The following is a 16,900-nucleotide window of genomic DNA, read 5'->3' as shown; positions in this document are numbered from 1 at the left end:
ACTACGAGCAGTACCCCTGGCTCACAGTCTCCGAGAGGCACTGCACATTGTACTGCTGGGAATACCTGCTATTTACAACTAAATGTTTCGGAAATATTAATATAACTCTGTTGTACTTGACTATGTTAAGGTGATGCAACGCCCGGTTATACTGCGTTTCTGTCTAAATGTATAGTTTCTAGAGCCGTGGCGTCATAATGATGGTATTAAGAGGTGGAATAATTCAGGTAGGACTGTGTAGGACTGAAGGCCGAGGTGGGAAATGCACGGCCGCCACTGCTTTTATGTCATGATGCTAAGGTACCCAATGAAGCTGTGTAGGTAACAGTTACACTTACATTGTCATACCTGTTTGCGGAACAATCATGTTAAATACCATTTCCTTCTTTATTAAACATGTGCAGAGTTGATTTTTGTCAGTCTTAAAAAACGGCATTATTTATAAAAATTATTACTAGCTAGCAATCTGGTTCTTGCTTGATTTTTGCTTGGGCACTGTTTTGTGCGCATACGTGCGTCCTATTGTGCATTGCTCATCGAATAATGGCTCCATTGCTCCACAGAGTACCCTTAATTCCAGGTTTGTAAATACATACGATCAGATAATCTACAACCAAACGCCTTCTTTTTAAACCAGTTGTTCAAAAATGCCAGTGAGAATTTGAAATCCCTCCTCCCTGTCTCTTCAATGATTACAAGATTTTGTTTTATACCAAGTATATTAAGCAGATCCATGGAGAAATGGCGGCATTACATTGAGTATCATGTTCTCCAACTTTGCAGAAGACAGAACAGAACGGTGTAATAATATTTGTACAGAAGCAGACAAGAATGAGAAGGTGAATATTAGAAATCCTATGCTTTCTTTTACAGACATATCACAGCACATGCAGAGAAAACTATCGCTAACCATCTGAGAACAGAAGCTGAATATACAGAATTAGCCAACAACAGAAAATTCAAATAAAGTTGGATGGGGTTGAGAGTTGTTGGAGAAGAAAATAAATGAACAACACTTTAAATGTGTTTGTGGAGAGTTAGAGCAGGAGCAGAGGGCGTGTAGACTGTCACTGTAGCAACAAGGTAGGTTACTGGAACAATGGTTCCCATGCCTAAAGGCTCCTCTCCAGTAGGACAGTTTTTAAGTCTGCAGGGCAGTTGACGGCGAACACGGTGTGGGAGGTATTTTGTCTTTCCACAAGGGTGGCAACAGCCTCGCCCAGGTCCAGATGGTTCAGGTAACCCGGTGCCATACGCTCTGGAGTGGCTACACCTGTGTTGATCTTCACCTGTCAGGGCCAATCAATGCAGTCGGACAGAGATGAAGAGAAGGAGGAAGATACATCAAGAGTAGGTTAGACAGCAGCAGGTGTGAAATTAACATGTTTAACAGCTAATCCAACTTTACAATAGTGTATTAAAGTCCAACTGAAATCACAACAATCATCCTGTTTTATAAAAATAAATGTCAACATGCTTTACATTTGTTTTTACAATTAATGGTTGTTTTATTATTTAAAGGAAGGAAAAGGATTTTGGGGAAATATCAGAAATGCTCACGTCTCGGCGGCTGTCTGTACCAGTATACAGTGTCATTAACTAGGGGTGATTAAATACATATTTCTCCCTTTTGGTAGATATGTATGATGGCAGACAATAAAAATACAATTTAATTTCAGTTGGACTTTAAGTGTTGTTTAGAGAAATCCTTTACACCTTGCATCATGTGAAAAGACAAAAGCTGAAGTTGTATTTCAGTTTTAAAGCGGCCTGTAGCGCATCAAGCTGATAACTTCCTAAATTCTTTATTTAAAGTCTCTTTGGGAGAAAGAAGCGGATCTTGTCAATTGATGTCTTTTATAATCTTGTGTTTAGCTGCAGCAGGGCTATGAAACTGAGGTCAGGAAGATATTCTTCATCAGCTTCGGTGCTGTGTAATCACATAAAGTCTCACCTGGTTGAGTTTGCAGGGCACGTCAGGATACTCCTCTCGTAGTACCTGGCAGAATGCCAGGGTGCTGGCAGCTCCTACTGTCAAGAAGCCGGTACCGGGCATCAGCAACTTCTCACCTGCTCCTCCTGTGGCAAAGAGCAGCAGAGGGCACAACACTATTTCAACACACACTAGCAGTCATTCTGACAGCAGGAAAGAGTGGCTTTGTGCTGCGGTTGTCGTTGAGGTGACTTAATACCATAACATACTCCAAGGTGGACCCTCCTGAATGGGTGAATGTTGGCATGTAGTGTAAAAGCATTTTTAGTGGTTGGAAGACCAGAAAGGCGCTCTATAAATGCAAGTGCATTTACCATTTACCTGTTATGAAGGTGTAGGTAGAGTCGGAGTTGTCCCTCACCAAGGGGAAGAAGGCCTTCCATGACACAAATGTGCTGAAAAGTAATGTCTCAACCACCTGGAGAGTTGATGGGAGATGAAATATGAAATAATCAGACAACAATCAGAATGTCATTTTTGTAACAAAGGAAAGCCTCAGCAGCAACATTCAGACGTGATGAAACAGGAGAACCAGGACATGCTTACTGCTAAAACAACTCAGCCGACTTCAGGTTTATGTGCGTTTGCTCACCCAGTGTAGGTCTTTGAGAGACTGTGTGTGTGGGGGTCCTCCTTGCCACCAACTGAAGCCCAGAGAGGAGACAATGTCTGTCACCTTCCCCACCGCCTTCAGCAGGGCCTGCTTCGCCTGCTCTGCTCCCTCCTCTGACCCTGGAACAGAGAGAAGACTTCAGGACAGGAAAGGTTTCCAGAGCAGCTGAGACTTTCCTTCAGGATAAGTAGAAAGGCCTTCAAAACAGAATTTTAGACCAATTTTGACCAAAGTGGGATATTTTGGTGACCCCTGACCTGAATGTTTCCTCTTGACATACACTTTAGTCAAGTCAAGATAAGCTCATTCAAATACAGATGGCTGGATTTCCATTACATTTTCTTTAGATAGTCCTGGCCCCCAAAGGCTTTTTTGTGGCGTTCTCATCGCTGTCATCAAAAACATTTAGAGGATGAACCCATTCACATTTGCCCACCGAGAGCTTTCTTCAACAAAAAACTAAATGACAACCTTTAACATAAAATATCTTATTATTTGATTCACATCACAAGAATAATCTAAAGTTAGCTAACATTAGCAACCATACACTCTTTGAACATTATTTGTCTCAAACGTAGATTAACCATGTCACGTGATATGCTACTTTGAGAACAAATATTACTGAGACCACTACAGACAATTGCAGATGAACATCAATATCTAGGGAAATTCTGGATATTGATGTTAGACACAACCACTATAAACATACACGGTCTAGCCATATACTTTTCACTTCGTCTTGTTTTGCTTTGCTGTGGGTTAGATTGAAATGTTTTAACAAGTGTTGGAAGTATTGACATGAAATTTAATACAGACATTCATATACCCCTCAAGATGTTTTCATACAGCACCACAATCAGATCAAAATGATTGGTTCATAACCAAATACCTGCAAAATTAACAACTTTCCCATCAGCCTTAGCTGCAATTTGTGATTAGTGTACATTAGCAAATGGTAGCATGCAGACCCCCCAGAGTTACCACTGGTAACCCAACTTACCCACATTCCCCACTATGGTGGTGAGGTGATCCTGTGTGTTGGGAGACACGAATGATTGGAGCCTCTCCAGCCGACTGCTTTCCCTGGAGATCACTGCAACTTTGAAACCTCACACACACAGGCACATGTACACACACACACACACACACACACACACACACACACACACACACACACACACACACACACACACACACAGATACTACATTAACCTACAATGCAACTAGCACCTTTAACATTAATCCCTTTGACATGAAAAGGAACATTCACTAACAGGTCTGCATTGTCCAGATATATTTATCAAGGCCATCAGAGGGATAAACGTGACAAAGCAGCAGATGGTAACTTTCTGCTCAATCTTGCCGTTTACAAAAGCAGCAGAGCACAATGAATAAGCAAAATAGATCGCAGCTTTGGGACTGAAACAGCCTCTAAATTGGGACCTGAAATTTAACTCAAACACTTCCAACCATAACATTTATTTTTTTTAAATATAAAGATGAAGCCGAGTCCAGAGCTCAGTTCAGTTAATGTTAGAGTGTGGGACTTTGTTGCTCAAAGCACCAGCAGAAATTATATATATAAAAAAAGAAAGGAAAAGCACAAGTTATCATAAACTCGCAAAACACACTTGAAACACACATATTTACATTATTTAAAGCTAAGTGTTTGACAATCCAACCGGTACATTACGCATCCGAATGTACAGCACAGTAAATACTGGATCTGTCAGTGCAGCGCTTGGAGATACACCCGAAAATGTAAAGCTTTACGCATCCAGAAGCGCCATCGGTTTAATAGTCAGTCATTTAACAATTCAATTGCCAGAAAAATTGCTAAATTGCATTTAGTGCTAAAATACTCATAAAATGTCTACTCTGCAAGGTGGAATCCCCCCTGCGTAAAAACTGCGAGACAGTCACCTGTGCGTAAAACAGTTTAGACAGTCTCTGAATTAATTTGGATAGCAGAGTTATCTTCATCTGCTTCAAAGAGTATAATGAGAATATTCCCGGTATACATCCTCTTAGCAATAGAGCAGGGTTTCCTTTGTGTCCCCAAGTGGCTCCTGGGAAGCTTACCTTTATCCAGCAGGGCTTTAACTATTCCAGAGCCCACTGTGCCCGCTCCTCCTAGGGCTAACACAACCCTGTCCGAGTTTGACATGCTGGCTGCAGCTGCACAGGCCTACTGGAGGATGACTGTCTGTGTGTGCTGGAAGTGAAGCTGGTAACTTGTGCAGAGCATCTTGGCCAACCCAGGATGCTTTAAACTAAAGACAGGGGCCACAGTTCCGCCCTTCTACCAGCAGTGTCACTGAAGCCACGCCTGCAGATAAACAAAAGATGATCACCACTTTACCCCGAGACAGTGTGTGTGTGTGTGTGTGTGTGTGTGTGTGTGTGTTTGTGTGTGAGAGTATGTGTGTGTCTGTACATGTGCCTGTGTGTGTGCCTGCGTGCGTGGGTGTTACTCACTTATCAGAACTGACGATAACGACAAGGCAATCGGTTCATATAGAGGCCAGTAGGGCGCTTAAAATATGAAATGCTGCCATCTAGTGGATGATGCGCTTTCGACAATATAAGTGGGCTTAGTATAAACTCTACACAGTGAAAATGTTGATTCTTATGATTAATTTCACAATTTCTAGTTGCCGTCTATTTTCCCTTTAACTAGTTTAGTTTCGATCCAACATGTTAAATTCAAAGTATTCTTCTCACTGCGGAACTCCTCTTCCCCGGCCCGCACAGTTGAATATACCATGCGCACCCGTCTGGGAAAATCCGTGCCACGTGACAATGTTTACTTTATCATAGAGAATCAACAGCTATATCAGCTGCCCGCCGACAACTGTGTAGCCGGAAATGTTTTAGTTACCTGACTCAAGATAAACCCTCTGAATAAGTGCCAGACACAGGTGAGTTGTTGTGCATCTAATGTGTCAATCAAAGCTTATACTTTGATCAAACTTTCCACTGGAGCTGCGAGGTAACGTTAGTTTAGCTCTTACACTAGTAGTTTTCTCATTCGGTTTGAGATGTCAGTAATAGTTTTAGTAATTTAATGTTGCCCTGCGTATCGACGTACCTTCTAAACCAGAGACACAACGATATCGAAATCAACAAGAGTCGCCCTTTATTTCGGCGTATGTCCAAAACAACACGAAACTCTTCTTCATATGACCGTTGAACTTTTCGCTGTTACTTCCTGGGTCTTTCCCCACAGATTAAACACGTTGGTTGGCGGTTAGTTACATTCTAAAAGTCGACTTTTTGTTGGTTGGTGGATTGTATGTGAACCGAATATAACAGCTCGCACATTTCTGAAACTACACGAATGGTATTTTTATTTTTTATTTTATTTTTTTAAATCAAATTCGTTTTAGTAAAAGCGCTAGAGTTTTATATTGGCGCATATTTTTAAGACATTTGGTGTGATTTTCTCGCCATTTAAAAAAAAAAAAAGACAAAAACGCAACAGTAACCGGTAACCTAGCAAAACTAGCTAGTCAGTGTGGAAAAAGGTTAAGCTAATGCTAACGTACTGACAAGTCGACTATTGCTTTTCTCAGATGTTGTCATGTATTAAAGGTTCTTAACTATGAGCTAACCTAATGTTTGAACGACGTTGATCAACACCTTAGTTGGCTCATTATGAAAGTAACGTTACAGTTTCTTCCTTTCACTTAGGCCAGGGTATCATAAGTTTTACTTTCGGTTATAATATAAGTGTCTGTACGCTCAAAAGAAATGACTGTTATAGCCACGCTAGTTTGCAATATTTCATGAAGCTAAAATGTGTAATATTTAACATTTCCAGTGTCTATAGTTCAGCTTGTGTTGCAACCATACGAGACTGGTCCACGGCACCACATCGCTATAATTGACCCATGCAGCATTGCAGATCTGTTTTTGTTGCCATGAGTATTGTTTTATAGAACCTCGATGTTCACAATCTTTGTACAATCACAAACGGTGAACCCACAAGAACAAATAGTTAGTACAGTGACGGGTACAAGATGAAAAAATAAACAGACACTCAAAACAAAAGATAAGTACATAAAAAAAATAATTTAGAAGGAAAATGAAACATGTAAAGATTGAGATAAAGAGTGAGAGTTAGCATTACAATTGGTATGGACTACATTTGCTTGAAATGAATCAGGTTTGTCCTTTAGAACAAACCTGATTCTTTCAAGGTGGACCTGACGAGTCATTTCACCACTGTGGTTCTGCTGTATACCAGAGCTGTAGTAAAAAGTCTTTGTTACACAATCAAAGTAGTCTGTGGTGTGAGAGTGATCCTCTGTGGTCTGACTGGTTGCAATAATAATAATAATAATAATAATACACTAGACTTCTATAGAGCTTTTCTTGTAACTCAAAGACGCTTCTGTCTGTCTTCCCAGTAGTCACCCAGCTACATATTAAATAATTCCATTTATTACATTGTGCTGACACCTCAGCGTTAACTCTTTACACCATGTTAAATTGAATTAAGCATTGCCTCGCTCTTATGGTGATATGATGTGTATGTAGTACATCGATTACATTTCATTTGAGGTAAATTGTATTTCTCCCATACTTTCTGGAAACTATTTGTCTCCCTCTCAGCTGAATGAAAGAGATGAGAGCCAGAGAGCTAGTGAACATCTATGAGCACAGTTTGGAGCAGCAAATTGTGAGACGAGGCTCCAACCTGGCGTGTCAAGATGAGGAGCTGTGGAAGCAAATGGAGGGTCTGCTGAAGGACGGAGACGCTCAGGAGACACACTGCCTGGGTCTGGATCCACTAAGGGTGATGGAGGAGTCACTCACAGCAGCAGCAACATCGACAACAGCAGCCGCTGCTGGGCGAGTCCAAGCCAGAGGAGGACTGCAAGGCCTGGCTAAAGCTTTCGAGGTCCTGGAGCAAGCGGCCCTGAACCTGTACCTCGGTCACTGGAGGGCTGAGTACAAAGTAGTCAAGGTTAGATGAAAAGAGCTGAAACAATGGAGTCCTGTATCTCATTTCTGCTTTAATTTGTGTTAAATCCTCATCATCATCATTTTACTGCTGAGTTTCTTCTCAAAATATTACAACTCTTTGAATGTTATTTATTCACATATTATTTATAAGTCCAATGTTTTCTTCCACCCTGACGAGAGTAAAATCGTATTTTAGCATTACAGACAAAGTCCCCATTTGTTTCTGGGTTTCTTTCTTTTGTGTCCTAGATGTACTCGGGTATGTTCACCCACTATATCAAACCGGTGCTGTCGATGCCACAGATTGAGAATCTGTTTGGCCTGCTAGGATACCGTCCCAGCTCGTCTTGGCACGAGCAGCTTCGTCTCCAGTCGTCCCAAGTCACTCCTTCCTCTCTGGATGACCTCCTCTCCTTGTCATGTGCGTTCTTCCTGGCCCGCTGTGAGTGCTGCCTTCTTCTGACGGCTCTGGGGAAGCACGTTGGTGAGGCCCAGTGGGAGCTGAGTGTGGTGAGGCAGAGGCAGAGAGGAAACCGCGTACAGGTATGTCTGCCTCTGAAACAGCTGAGCAATCACAGTGATGCGTGACAACAGCCCAACAAATGGAAAGAGCAGGAAATTATATTGTTGTCTGGATGGTGCGGAGCGCTACGATGTGAACTCATAGCACCACAAATCTGTTGATGAAGCCGTTTATATGACTATCAGTCCGACGCTAGTCTTAATTCTGATGTATCTCACGTCACAAATTGTCACATCAAATATGACACAGCAGCGTTTGCACTGTGACGCATTTCAAAACATGTAACACCCTTTTTGCTAAAAAGAAGGTTTGAAAGTTGCTTGCCAAGTTATAACCAACCAGTCTGCTGTTTTGTAGAACTGTGTGAGGTTGATTTGTAGCAGCCTGGTGTCATTTGCACCTTGATGTAATCGAGGTAAACACAATGGTACGCACGTTCACCCGAGGGAGGAGCAGCTCCATTCTTCGTTATTGAATTTTATGGAATAATATTTAAACAAGTTCTATGGTGAAGCTTCTCATATACAGTGGTGGATGAAGAACTTTTACTTAAGTAAAAGTAGTAATACCACAGTGTAGAAATAATACCAGTGAAAGTCATGAATTTAATCTCTTAAGTAAAAGTACACAAGTGTTCGCATCAAAATGTACCAAAAGTAAAAGCACTCATTATGAGAATGGACTATTTCAGATGATTATGTTATATTATTGAGTTATAATTATTGATGCATTTGAGATGTAGTGGAGTAGGAGTCAAGCATAATATGGAAATACTCAAGAAAAGTATCTCAAGTACATTATTTGAGTATATGTACTGAGTTAAGTCCACCACTGGTGCTATGGGCTGTTGTAATGTCAGCTACAGGTTCTCTCTCGTCCAGCCTTCTTAAAGGGGCAGGACTGTCTATTACAAACCTCCCATACACATCTGTGAGTCTTATTTACGGAGTAGCTCTGCTACATGTATACTTCTCTTATCCTTTTGAAGTATAAATGCAGTTTTAAATTGGGCTTTTAGGTTCATAAAATGTAACATAAATCTTGCTGACAAGCATCTTCAAATGATTTTCTATTTTTGCCTGAATGCCTCTGGAAGCAGCCTATTCCTGCTGGGTATTGTTTGTAACACTCCTTGCAGTCTTTCAGTACTGGACAGTTTTAGATTCTCACTGCTGTGAGACACACTTCATACACACATAGGTTTGAGGTTTGATACTCTGCACCACAGCTGAATGCACTGCACATAGCATCAATAAGGTCTAGTCCTAGTAAACAGTAAACTTATTTAAATGTTGAGGATTGATTGTCCATGCATCCCAACAGGTTGCCCTGGACAACACCAAGAAGACCCTGGTTGTCAACCAGCCGTTCGATGGAGAAGTGGAGATAGATCTGTACACAGATGAGCACGTTAATGGGGTGCAAAGGGAGGCGCTTGTCAATGACGACGAGAGTCTCCACCCTTTAACCTGGGTGACTCAAAGCAGTGCTTCACCCCCTGCCGTCAAAACACACAGCAATGGAGTGACGTCCTTGTCTTCAACATCCACCTCCCTGTCCACCAGAGAGCACGTCTGCATCTCTACACTCAACTGCCAGCTGACCAAGACGTCTCCACTAGAATCAGACACAAGCAGAAGCTCCTCAGCCAGCATGAAGCAAGGCCGACGTCCCTGTGAAGAGTCGAGGTTTGACAAAGCGGACTCGCAGTCGTGCAGGGCAGAAGCAATTGCGCTTGGTCAGAGCGAGGCTGAAGCCAACCACCTTTGCAGCTGTCTCCAGTCTCCCCGTGTTTGCCTTAAACTCTGTATTGAATGCAACACCTTGCACGACATTGGCTGCGCCTTGCTTCAGCATTGCAACAGGCAGAGTCACCACATGGTGTACTCTGACAATACGAGAGAAGAGGTGAAAGAATTGAGAGCATTGTCCCCACAGGGTGGAAGCCTCAGAGTGAGTGATATTACCGCATCACCAACTTTCAACAGCAGCACAGCAATGTCCTCCTTAGCTCTGTGTGATGAGCCCAAATCAATAATTCCATCTCTTCATCCAATCACCTACCATGATTGCTGTGACCTCACCCATCTGGACCCCCAGGTCCTTTGTCTCAGCTGCAGTGTCTTCCACTCTGGTACCTGCAGAGGGATAGAATACTGCCAAGAATACCACAAGATCAAACAACTGGGAAAGTGCCCCTGTGGGAAGGCATGCTCCAGAACGCCTCTGGTTCTCTGCAGATATTGTGGAAATGAGTATTGTAACGCTTGCTGGTACAGACGTCCTGTTGTATGCACCTGTGGCCAAACCTTTGATCAGTCATCTTCTGTGTGATTTGCACTTGAAAAGTATTGCACTTATGAGGCACAGTTAGCAAATTCAGTGCCTTAAATCTGCGTACTGGAAACACTTTTATAAAATCATGTCCAATAAATAAAAAAATCAAATGTTGCCTTGACACACTGAAATGTAGTATTGAGTGCTCCAAATGTTCTATGTTGTTTCCGAGACTCCTCACTCTGTCATCTAGTTATTCTGCAAGTGGCCATATTTACCATTATCACCACTTTGAAAGCGTTATATTGTCGAGACTTGGGAAAATAATTTGTGCTCTTGGGTCACTTAAATGTAATTTAGTGTGAAGCACAAGGGAGTCTGCTTCCATCTGTATGTGACGCATGCACAGACTGGAATAAAAACAAGAAAAGGTCAATAAGTCACTTGTCTGTGTGAAATGTGTTTTTATAATAAATGAATGACCAATTACTATGGTGACAGTGCAGTTATGAGTATGTACCAGTGTAACTGTAACAGTACTTGGAAAATCAGTTATCACATTTAATGTTATTAAATCATTACAATAATCAATTTCAAATATTAAGAACATTCCAAAGGTTCTCATGTCATTGTTTTGCTCTTTTTTGTATTTATTTGCTGTTAAATAAAGCGAAGAACCAGGGCTGATATATTTAAGTTGCTTGCTTTGTCCAAACGAAGGCCTACTCAGTTTAGTATTATGGGGACTATGGAACTAGACATTTTGGTGGACTTATCAAAAAGGTTGCTGATTATGTTTCTGTTTACTCCACTAATAGTTTCAGCCCTAAAACATAAATATATATTTTTAAAGGTTTCAGTTTAAATTGCGAGGAGAAAAGAAAAGTAGCAATATAATGATGTATGCATATGATCTATTTCCCAAAGTTCTACCTTTCTAGGAATAAAGGCTTCTTACAGCTTGGTGACAGGACATTTATGAGCAGATAGTAAAGTAACAAATTCTTAGAAAGTCCCAGAGGTGCCTGCTTTGCATTGGATGGATAATATCCAAATCTAATCTGTTGCTATTTGCTCAAATTTCATTGAGTTTGACATGTAGTTTATTGAATATACCTCGCAGACAACTGCAAAAAACGGATTTACGAAAACCTAACATTTTAATCACACTAAACAAATACTGCTTGTGGACATGTGAAGAATGCCTGGATGCAGGTGAAAGTGACCAAACTACTGAAGCATTTCAGACCAGTGTGAGGTGGAGGTGTCATACTCCCTTTACTTGCTCTTGCAATATATAGTAACAGGTGGTTTAAATGTCCTAAGCATCAAGACAGATCTCTGGAAATCTAAAATAAAAAAACAATCTTTGAGCTGTTAGAACAACTTAAATTTTGCCTGGGACATGTCTGGGACATGCCTGCTCATGTACCAGACATGTCCGAGTCCCCTGTCCAAACTTTATTAAGTTCCTGTAGATTCATCCATTTTCAATTCTCATGTTAAACCAGCAGTTTTACAAGAGTTGGACAAAAGGAAGTCTTATATATCCTCAAATCACTCATCATCATGAACATAATGGCCTCTTAATTCATCAAACCTGAGGTCCACAGAACATTGATCTCTTGGCTTGCACTTTAAAGTGATATACTACAAGATCCTTGCATTTTGGTTGCTGCAGCTCCTGGCAATAACAAACACACTTTCAGTGATTGCTTTTAGTTGAAGCAGTTTACAATGATCCTGATATTGAGCTCTAATCACAACCAGAACCAGAAACCAAGATCAATCATGTTTGTGGTCTGTCCTGAGGATCTTCTATTCATTGTGTGACGGCCAGTTAACATCAATGAAGGTCTTGCTGTCCATACGGTCGATGTAGAGGACCCCATCAAGGTGGTCCATCTCATGCTGGAGGATACGAGCTGGCCAGCCGCTGGCCTGCCACGTGACAGCTTCACCCTTTGCATTCAGACCTGCAGGGTGAACATGCAGAGGGATGAGCAACATATACAGAAATGCATTAGATGCATAATGAATTAGAAATTGTCCTTTGATGTGTCTACTAATGAATGACAATAACATTAATTCCCATCAGTAATGTGGTGTAGTAGCAGCATCCTCATTGACACCTTTTGTACTTTTAAATGAAATTCAAGAGTTCTCAGTTTTGAAACTTTTTTCTTAGTTTTGGATAAATCCCAAAGCCAAAGGGTTTTTTTACTCAGCAAATTATATAAGTGAGCTACACCTTTACCAGCTACAACATCAAAGTGATGAACACATGAATGCATCATTAATTATAATTCAATAATATATATTATTCTGAAATGGGCCATTCTGCAAAATGATTACTTTTACTTGCGGTACTTTAAGTACATGTTGCTAATACTTTTGTACTTTTACTCAAGTAAGATCTTGAATGCAGGACTTTTACTTGTAACTTGTATTTCAACACTGTGGTAATATTATTTTCACCTAAGTAATATATGTGAGTACTCCTTTCATCACTGCTTGGATCAACATTTGAAAGCCACAGAAACACAGGACTAATCTAAACATACATACCAGACACTTCCACAGACAGGTAGCGTGAAACTGTGGCAGAGAAGCCTGAGATGCTCTCACAGGCCTCCTGAAAGACCACAGTCCGTCCATCAAGGACCCTCAACTTGGGGTTGACAAATATCCTCAGGGGCTGGACGGAAATACCAAGGCTGTCCCTCAACGCAGGCGAACTGTCTTTCAACATCTGCTCGGGATATTCCAGGGCCAGGATGCGGAGTGGCACCCCAATCTGAGGTGCACTCAGACCCACACACTCAAGTTTCCGCATCACTTTCACCATAGTATTGATGACCTGTTGGATCTCAGCGCCTGTTATAGCTGCAGGGTCAACAGCAGCTGCTTGTGAACGCAGCACTGGGTCCCCAACCTGGCACACATGACTGTACGGAGGACTGGGAGGGGATAGGATCTTGTGTTTAATATACTGAATATAGGGGCGCACCTTGATGCTGCTGGAGTAAGAGTGACTGCAGAGTACAGGCGAGTGGGGTGACATGTGTGGAAGACTAGTGGAAGTCACTGTTGTTAAACTCAAGGCCCCGGTACTGCAGCGAGGGGCTTTGGATGCACAAAGACTGAACCCCATCCTGGACAGTTGGAGCAGAAATGCACATGATTTTGTATTCATGATGAGGCTGCAGCTGGTATGATGTGTCGCACTTAAAGGGGGTGACGCACAGAGCTGTAGAAAAAATCATACAAAAGGTAATTTAGTTAAGTTCTTAACAATGTGTCATGAAGACCCAATGCCGCAATTTGAGATTTTATGAGATCAATGCTTTGATGACAATCAGGTATTTTTGTTCAGGCCCAATCTTTGATACACCATTTGTCCAAAAGTATTGTATACATTCAAAAAGTATTTGAATGTAGAACACATCATTCCAAAACCATAAACTTTGATCTGCTACTATAACAGCCTTCACTCTTTTGGATTCAGGCTTTCCACCAGATGTTGAACCTTGTTGCAGGGATTTACTCCCTTTCAGTCACAACAGCGTTTCAGTTCATCCCAAAGGTGTAGGATGGGCTGCAGGTCAGAGGTCAGGGCTCTGAGCAGGCCAGTCACATTCTCCCACAACAATCAAAGCATTTCTTTATGGACCTGGCTTTGTGCACAAAGGCTTGCCTGTTGAAACAGGAGAGGGCTATTTCCAAACTGTTGACACAAAGTTGAAACAGTTCAACAGTATTGTCTAAAATATGATTTAATTATAGCCTCTTTCAAATTATGAAGGACATTTAGAAAGAAAAGACACAATTCAAGTTCAACACTGTTTTCGTCATTTATCAGTTAACAGGTAAACACAAACATGTATGTGGTTAGTGCTTCCTGCGTTCGACAGGAAGGTCAAACACCGCCGACGGGATACGCAGGGGCACGAAACATGCGTTCTATTTAACAGCTACCGAAAGCCACAAAGCTAAATTGTTAGCATGTTCGTGTAGTTTCATATTTGCAATACGCTACTAATGTTACAAGCCTAACACATTAGTTGCACATTGACATACTGTGCATAGTTCCGTTACCTTAGACCCATGTACGCTTCCATGAGAAGGAACACATATTCAGGATTGAAGGTGAAGGCGAGGAAAAAGAAGTTCACAGCTCTGTCCAACTAGTTCCAGGTCAACAACAGCACAGTACTTTTCACAATAAAAGCCTACATGGTTTATGGTCATCGTTATAATATAGCACAGTTCCTTTACCACACTTTATTTTTGACTGCCTGTGAGTTTGACAAGGAAGTAATTTGTAACGTTTTCAAAATGAAACGATCTGTAAACAGTCCCAGAACTGGGACGTTCACAACACTTCCCATACTCAACTTGCCGGTACATGTCCAGCTTGGTGGGCGATCGCAGCCCATACATGAAGAAAGTTCAAAAAGGAGACCCGGCGCGTGATCCCGTCACACAGCTGGTCGCACCATTCCTGAGCATCTGATGGAAGGAATAGAGATGCAGCCTGCAAGTAAATGTTCACAGAACTTAACAAAGTTACCGCTGTGGATCATAGAGTATAGCTGGGCTCACAAGATGATGGAAGTACAGGAAGGTTGGTTTAACTTAATATTATCCCAGTTACATATAAGGTTTGTTTGTATAGAGCTAGATTATTATCATGTTTACATCATTCAAATAATTGCTAACTGTCGTGAATTTAGCAACATGTTTGATCCAGTTCGAACATACTATTTCAAACATCGTATTCATTTTTACATGAAGTATCAGTTGTGTTGCATTATCAAAAGACCGGTGATGCAGTCAGTGATGGAAAGTAGGCCTAACTATAACAGTTACATGTAGGCTACTCATTTACCCTAAGTACTTGAATATTTTCATTTGATGCTACTTATACTTTAGGACCGTTGAGAGGGAAATACCTTTTGTTGTACTACATTTATTTAACAGATCTTTCAGTTACTTTTCAGCCTTAACATTATTGAACATTATTTTAATTTAACAATTACAAAAACCCATATATGTTTGTAAAATGAAATACATTTCTAAACATTTTAAAGTGGAGGACAACCTTTTTGGTCTGTGAACGTGTCAGAGTGGGGGCCCTTGGGGGTCATGTTTGAGAAGTCTATGAGACTTTAGCAGATCCAACTGATCTCTCCTCTAAACTTCCATCAGATTACCTTCTGCATGTGTTGAACCTAAATACATTTGTTTCCCCCTCATATTAGACCAGGCCTTTATATCAGATACTTCATGCTGATATTAAATGGTAGTATAATTTAGGTGATGCGTGGCAGCATAAAAAGTTATAGCTAAGTAAGTTTAGAAAGAGTTTGGAAAGTAACTTTACTCAAGTACTGTACTTCAGTACAATCTAGAGGAATTTGTACTTGCTATTTTATACCTTTACTTCACTACATTTCAGAGTGAAATATTGTACTTTTTACTTATTATTTTACTTTACACATCAATAATTTATATTCAAATCATATGATCACTTCATGAATTATGATCCACTGTTATACATTAAAGGTTCAATATATAAGATATGCCAGAATTTAAACTTAAAACAGAAAGGGGCTGTAAAGGGCAATTCTGCATAAGAGTACTTTTACTTTGATACTTAAGGTACATTGTGTTGCTCATACTGCTATAGCTTTTTAAGTAAATGCTTTACATGCTGGACTTTAAACACTGTTTTTACACTTACTCATTTAAGATTCTGAATACTTATTTGACCACTGGTGAAGTACATGAAAACTATTTATTACAAAACCAGAACCTAACAGCACCTGAAGATCAAATAAAAAACCTTTTAGTCCGGTCCCTGCAAAACATAATGGATCACGCTTCTGAAATTGGCAGTTGCAATGAAAGTAAAATCAAGAGGAGGATGTGACGTGCGTCATGTTTTTCACAGTTGTGGATCCCTGCAATTGGCCAGAGGTGGACTCCCAGCCTCTGAACCTTGAAGATTCCTGGAGGCTGCGTGTCGCCTCTGCTCGGGTGTATTCCACCGTAAAGAACAGGGACATGGAGCACTTTGAGAGAGCGCTGGGCTTTCTGGAAGCCACTTACAGACTTCTACCCAGACTGGTGTCTCCCATCAAACACATGAAGATCATGTTTGGCCTCAAGACCATGGTATGAAGATGAGTAGCATTCATTAATTCAAGCATGTGCAATGGCTGTTACTTACATGTTCCAGCTGTGGTTTAGGCTCTTTTATATTTTTACATTTCTATTTAATTTTCCTGCTTTTTATGTTTATCTCCATCTCAATTTCTCTCTCTTCTATTGTCACTCCATCCAGGTGATTATGTGGATGCTCAGAGAGGGCCGAGGAATGGTTGATACTGTGTTTAAAATCAGCAAGTTCTTCCCAAGTAAACTCCCTCAATACCAAGATCAATGTGTAAGTGTCCAACTTTGGAACTATGTGTTCTGCATATTTTAAACAGTTAAACTTTTAGTTATACTTTTAATC

At 40.9% G+C, this 16,900-nt stretch overlaps 4 protein-coding genes across 7 annotated transcripts in view; 2 read left to right on the top strand and 2 right to left on the bottom strand.

The window, feature by feature from the left end:
* Positions 1 to 842: 842 nt before the first annotated feature.
* LOC115009290 (uncharacterized) lies at positions 843 to 6,252 on the bottom strand. 3 transcript variants are annotated; one of them, XM_029433180.1, is made up of 7 exons: positions 5,698 to 6,252; positions 4,689 to 4,935; positions 3,607 to 3,714; positions 2,586 to 2,725; positions 2,315 to 2,411; positions 1,955 to 2,079; positions 843 to 1,289 (listed from the first exon to the last, which is right to left on the bottom strand). In XM_029433180.1, the coding sequence occupies exons 2-7, from the start codon at positions 4,771 to 4,773 to the stop codon at positions 1,113 to 1,115; spliced, it is 732 nt and encodes a 243-aa protein (XP_029289040.1). In that variant the 5' UTR covers positions 4,774 to 4,935; positions 5,698 to 6,252; the 3' UTR covers positions 843 to 1,112. The 3 variants fall into 3 exon arrangements, with proteins under 3 accessions (XP_029289040.1, XP_029289042.1, XP_029289041.1); XM_029433182.1 differs by having other exon boundaries at positions 6,221 to 6,236; XM_029433181.1 differs by lacking the exon at positions 5,698 to 6,252 and adding an exon at positions 5,085 to 5,393.
* spata2l (spermatogenesis associated 2-like) lies at positions 5,383 to 11,073 on the top strand. The gene is made up of 4 exons (XM_029433178.1): positions 5,383 to 5,527; positions 7,224 to 7,578; positions 7,827 to 8,120; positions 9,424 to 11,073. The coding sequence occupies exons 2-4, from the start codon at positions 7,228 to 7,230 to the stop codon at positions 10,432 to 10,434; spliced, it is 1,656 nt and encodes a 551-aa protein (XP_029289038.1). The 5' UTR covers positions 5,383 to 5,527; positions 7,224 to 7,227; the 3' UTR covers positions 10,435 to 11,073.
* A 136-nt stretch (positions 11,074 to 11,209) lies between these two features.
* Positions 11,210 to 14,631, bottom strand: pdf (peptide deformylase, mitochondrial). Its single transcript, XM_029433179.1, has 3 exons — positions 14,476 to 14,631; positions 12,946 to 13,627; positions 11,210 to 12,353 (listed from the first exon to the last, which is right to left on the bottom strand). The coding sequence occupies exons 2-3, from the start codon at positions 13,571 to 13,573 to the stop codon at positions 12,196 to 12,198; spliced, it is 786 nt and encodes a 261-aa protein (XP_029289039.1). The 5' UTR covers positions 13,574 to 13,627; positions 14,476 to 14,631; the 3' UTR covers positions 11,210 to 12,195.
* Positions 14,632 to 14,634: 3 nt separating this feature from the next.
* The window catches only part of LOC115009287 (uncharacterized), a 7,781-nt gene continuing 5,515 nt past the window's right edge, over positions 14,635 to 16,900 (top strand). Inside the window, exons 1-3 of one of the 2 annotated variants that reach the window (XM_029433175.1) lie at positions 14,635 to 15,004; positions 16,334 to 16,557; positions 16,727 to 16,828. In XM_029433175.1, the coding sequence (XP_029289035.1) occupies positions 14,893 to 15,004; positions 16,334 to 16,557; positions 16,727 to 16,828 (438 nt within the window). In that variant the 5' untranslated portion in view covers positions 14,635 to 14,892. The remainder of the gene's footprint in view (positions 15,005 to 16,333; positions 16,558 to 16,726; positions 16,829 to 16,900) is intronic. The other variant, XM_029433176.1, reaches the window with a different exon arrangement.

The sequence above is a fragment of the Cottoperca gobio genome, chromosome 6 (assembly GCF_900634415.1).
Source record: "Cottoperca gobio chromosome 6, fCotGob3.1, whole genome shotgun sequence".
Taxonomy (NCBI): Eukaryota; Metazoa; Chordata; class Actinopteri; order Perciformes; family Bovichtidae; genus Cottoperca; species Cottoperca gobio.
The sequence above is the reverse complement of the archived record's forward strand: the minus strand, read 5'-3'. Positions and strand labels throughout refer to the sequence as shown.

Bases quoted from the DNA above. Each gene is read 5' to 3' on its own strand.
- LOC115009290 (XM_029433180.1), bottom strand. From the start codon at position 4,773: ATGTCAAACTCGGACAGGGTTGTGTTAGCCCTAGGAGGAGCGGGCACA. The intron at 2,412-2,585 runs GTGAGCAAACGC...TCAACTCTCCAG, and splicing joins CTCTCAAAGACCTACACTGG to GTGGTTGAGACATTACTTTT. The intron at 2,080-2,314 runs GTAAATGGTAAA...TCTTTGCCACAG, and splicing joins TACCTACACCTTCATAACAG to GAGGAGCAGGTGAGAAGTTG.
- spata2l (XM_029433178.1), top strand. From the start codon at position 7,228: ATGAAAGAGATGAGAGCCAGAGAGCTAGTGAACATCTATGAGCACAGT. The intron at 7,579-7,826 runs GTTAGATGAAAA...TTTGTGTCCTAG, and splicing joins CTGAGTACAAAGTAGTCAAG to ATGTACTCGGGTATGTTCAC. The intron at 8,121-9,423 runs GTATGTCTGCCT...GCATCCCAACAG, and splicing joins AGAGAGGAAACCGCGTACAG to GTTGCCCTGGACAACACCAA.
- pdf (XM_029433179.1), bottom strand. From the start codon at position 13,573: ATGAATACAAAATCATGTGCATTTCTGCTCCAACTGTCCAGGATGGGG. The intron at 12,354-12,945 runs GTATGTATGTTT...TTCACCCTGCAG, and splicing joins CCTGTCTGTGGAAGTGTCTG to GTCTGAATGCAAAGGGTGAA.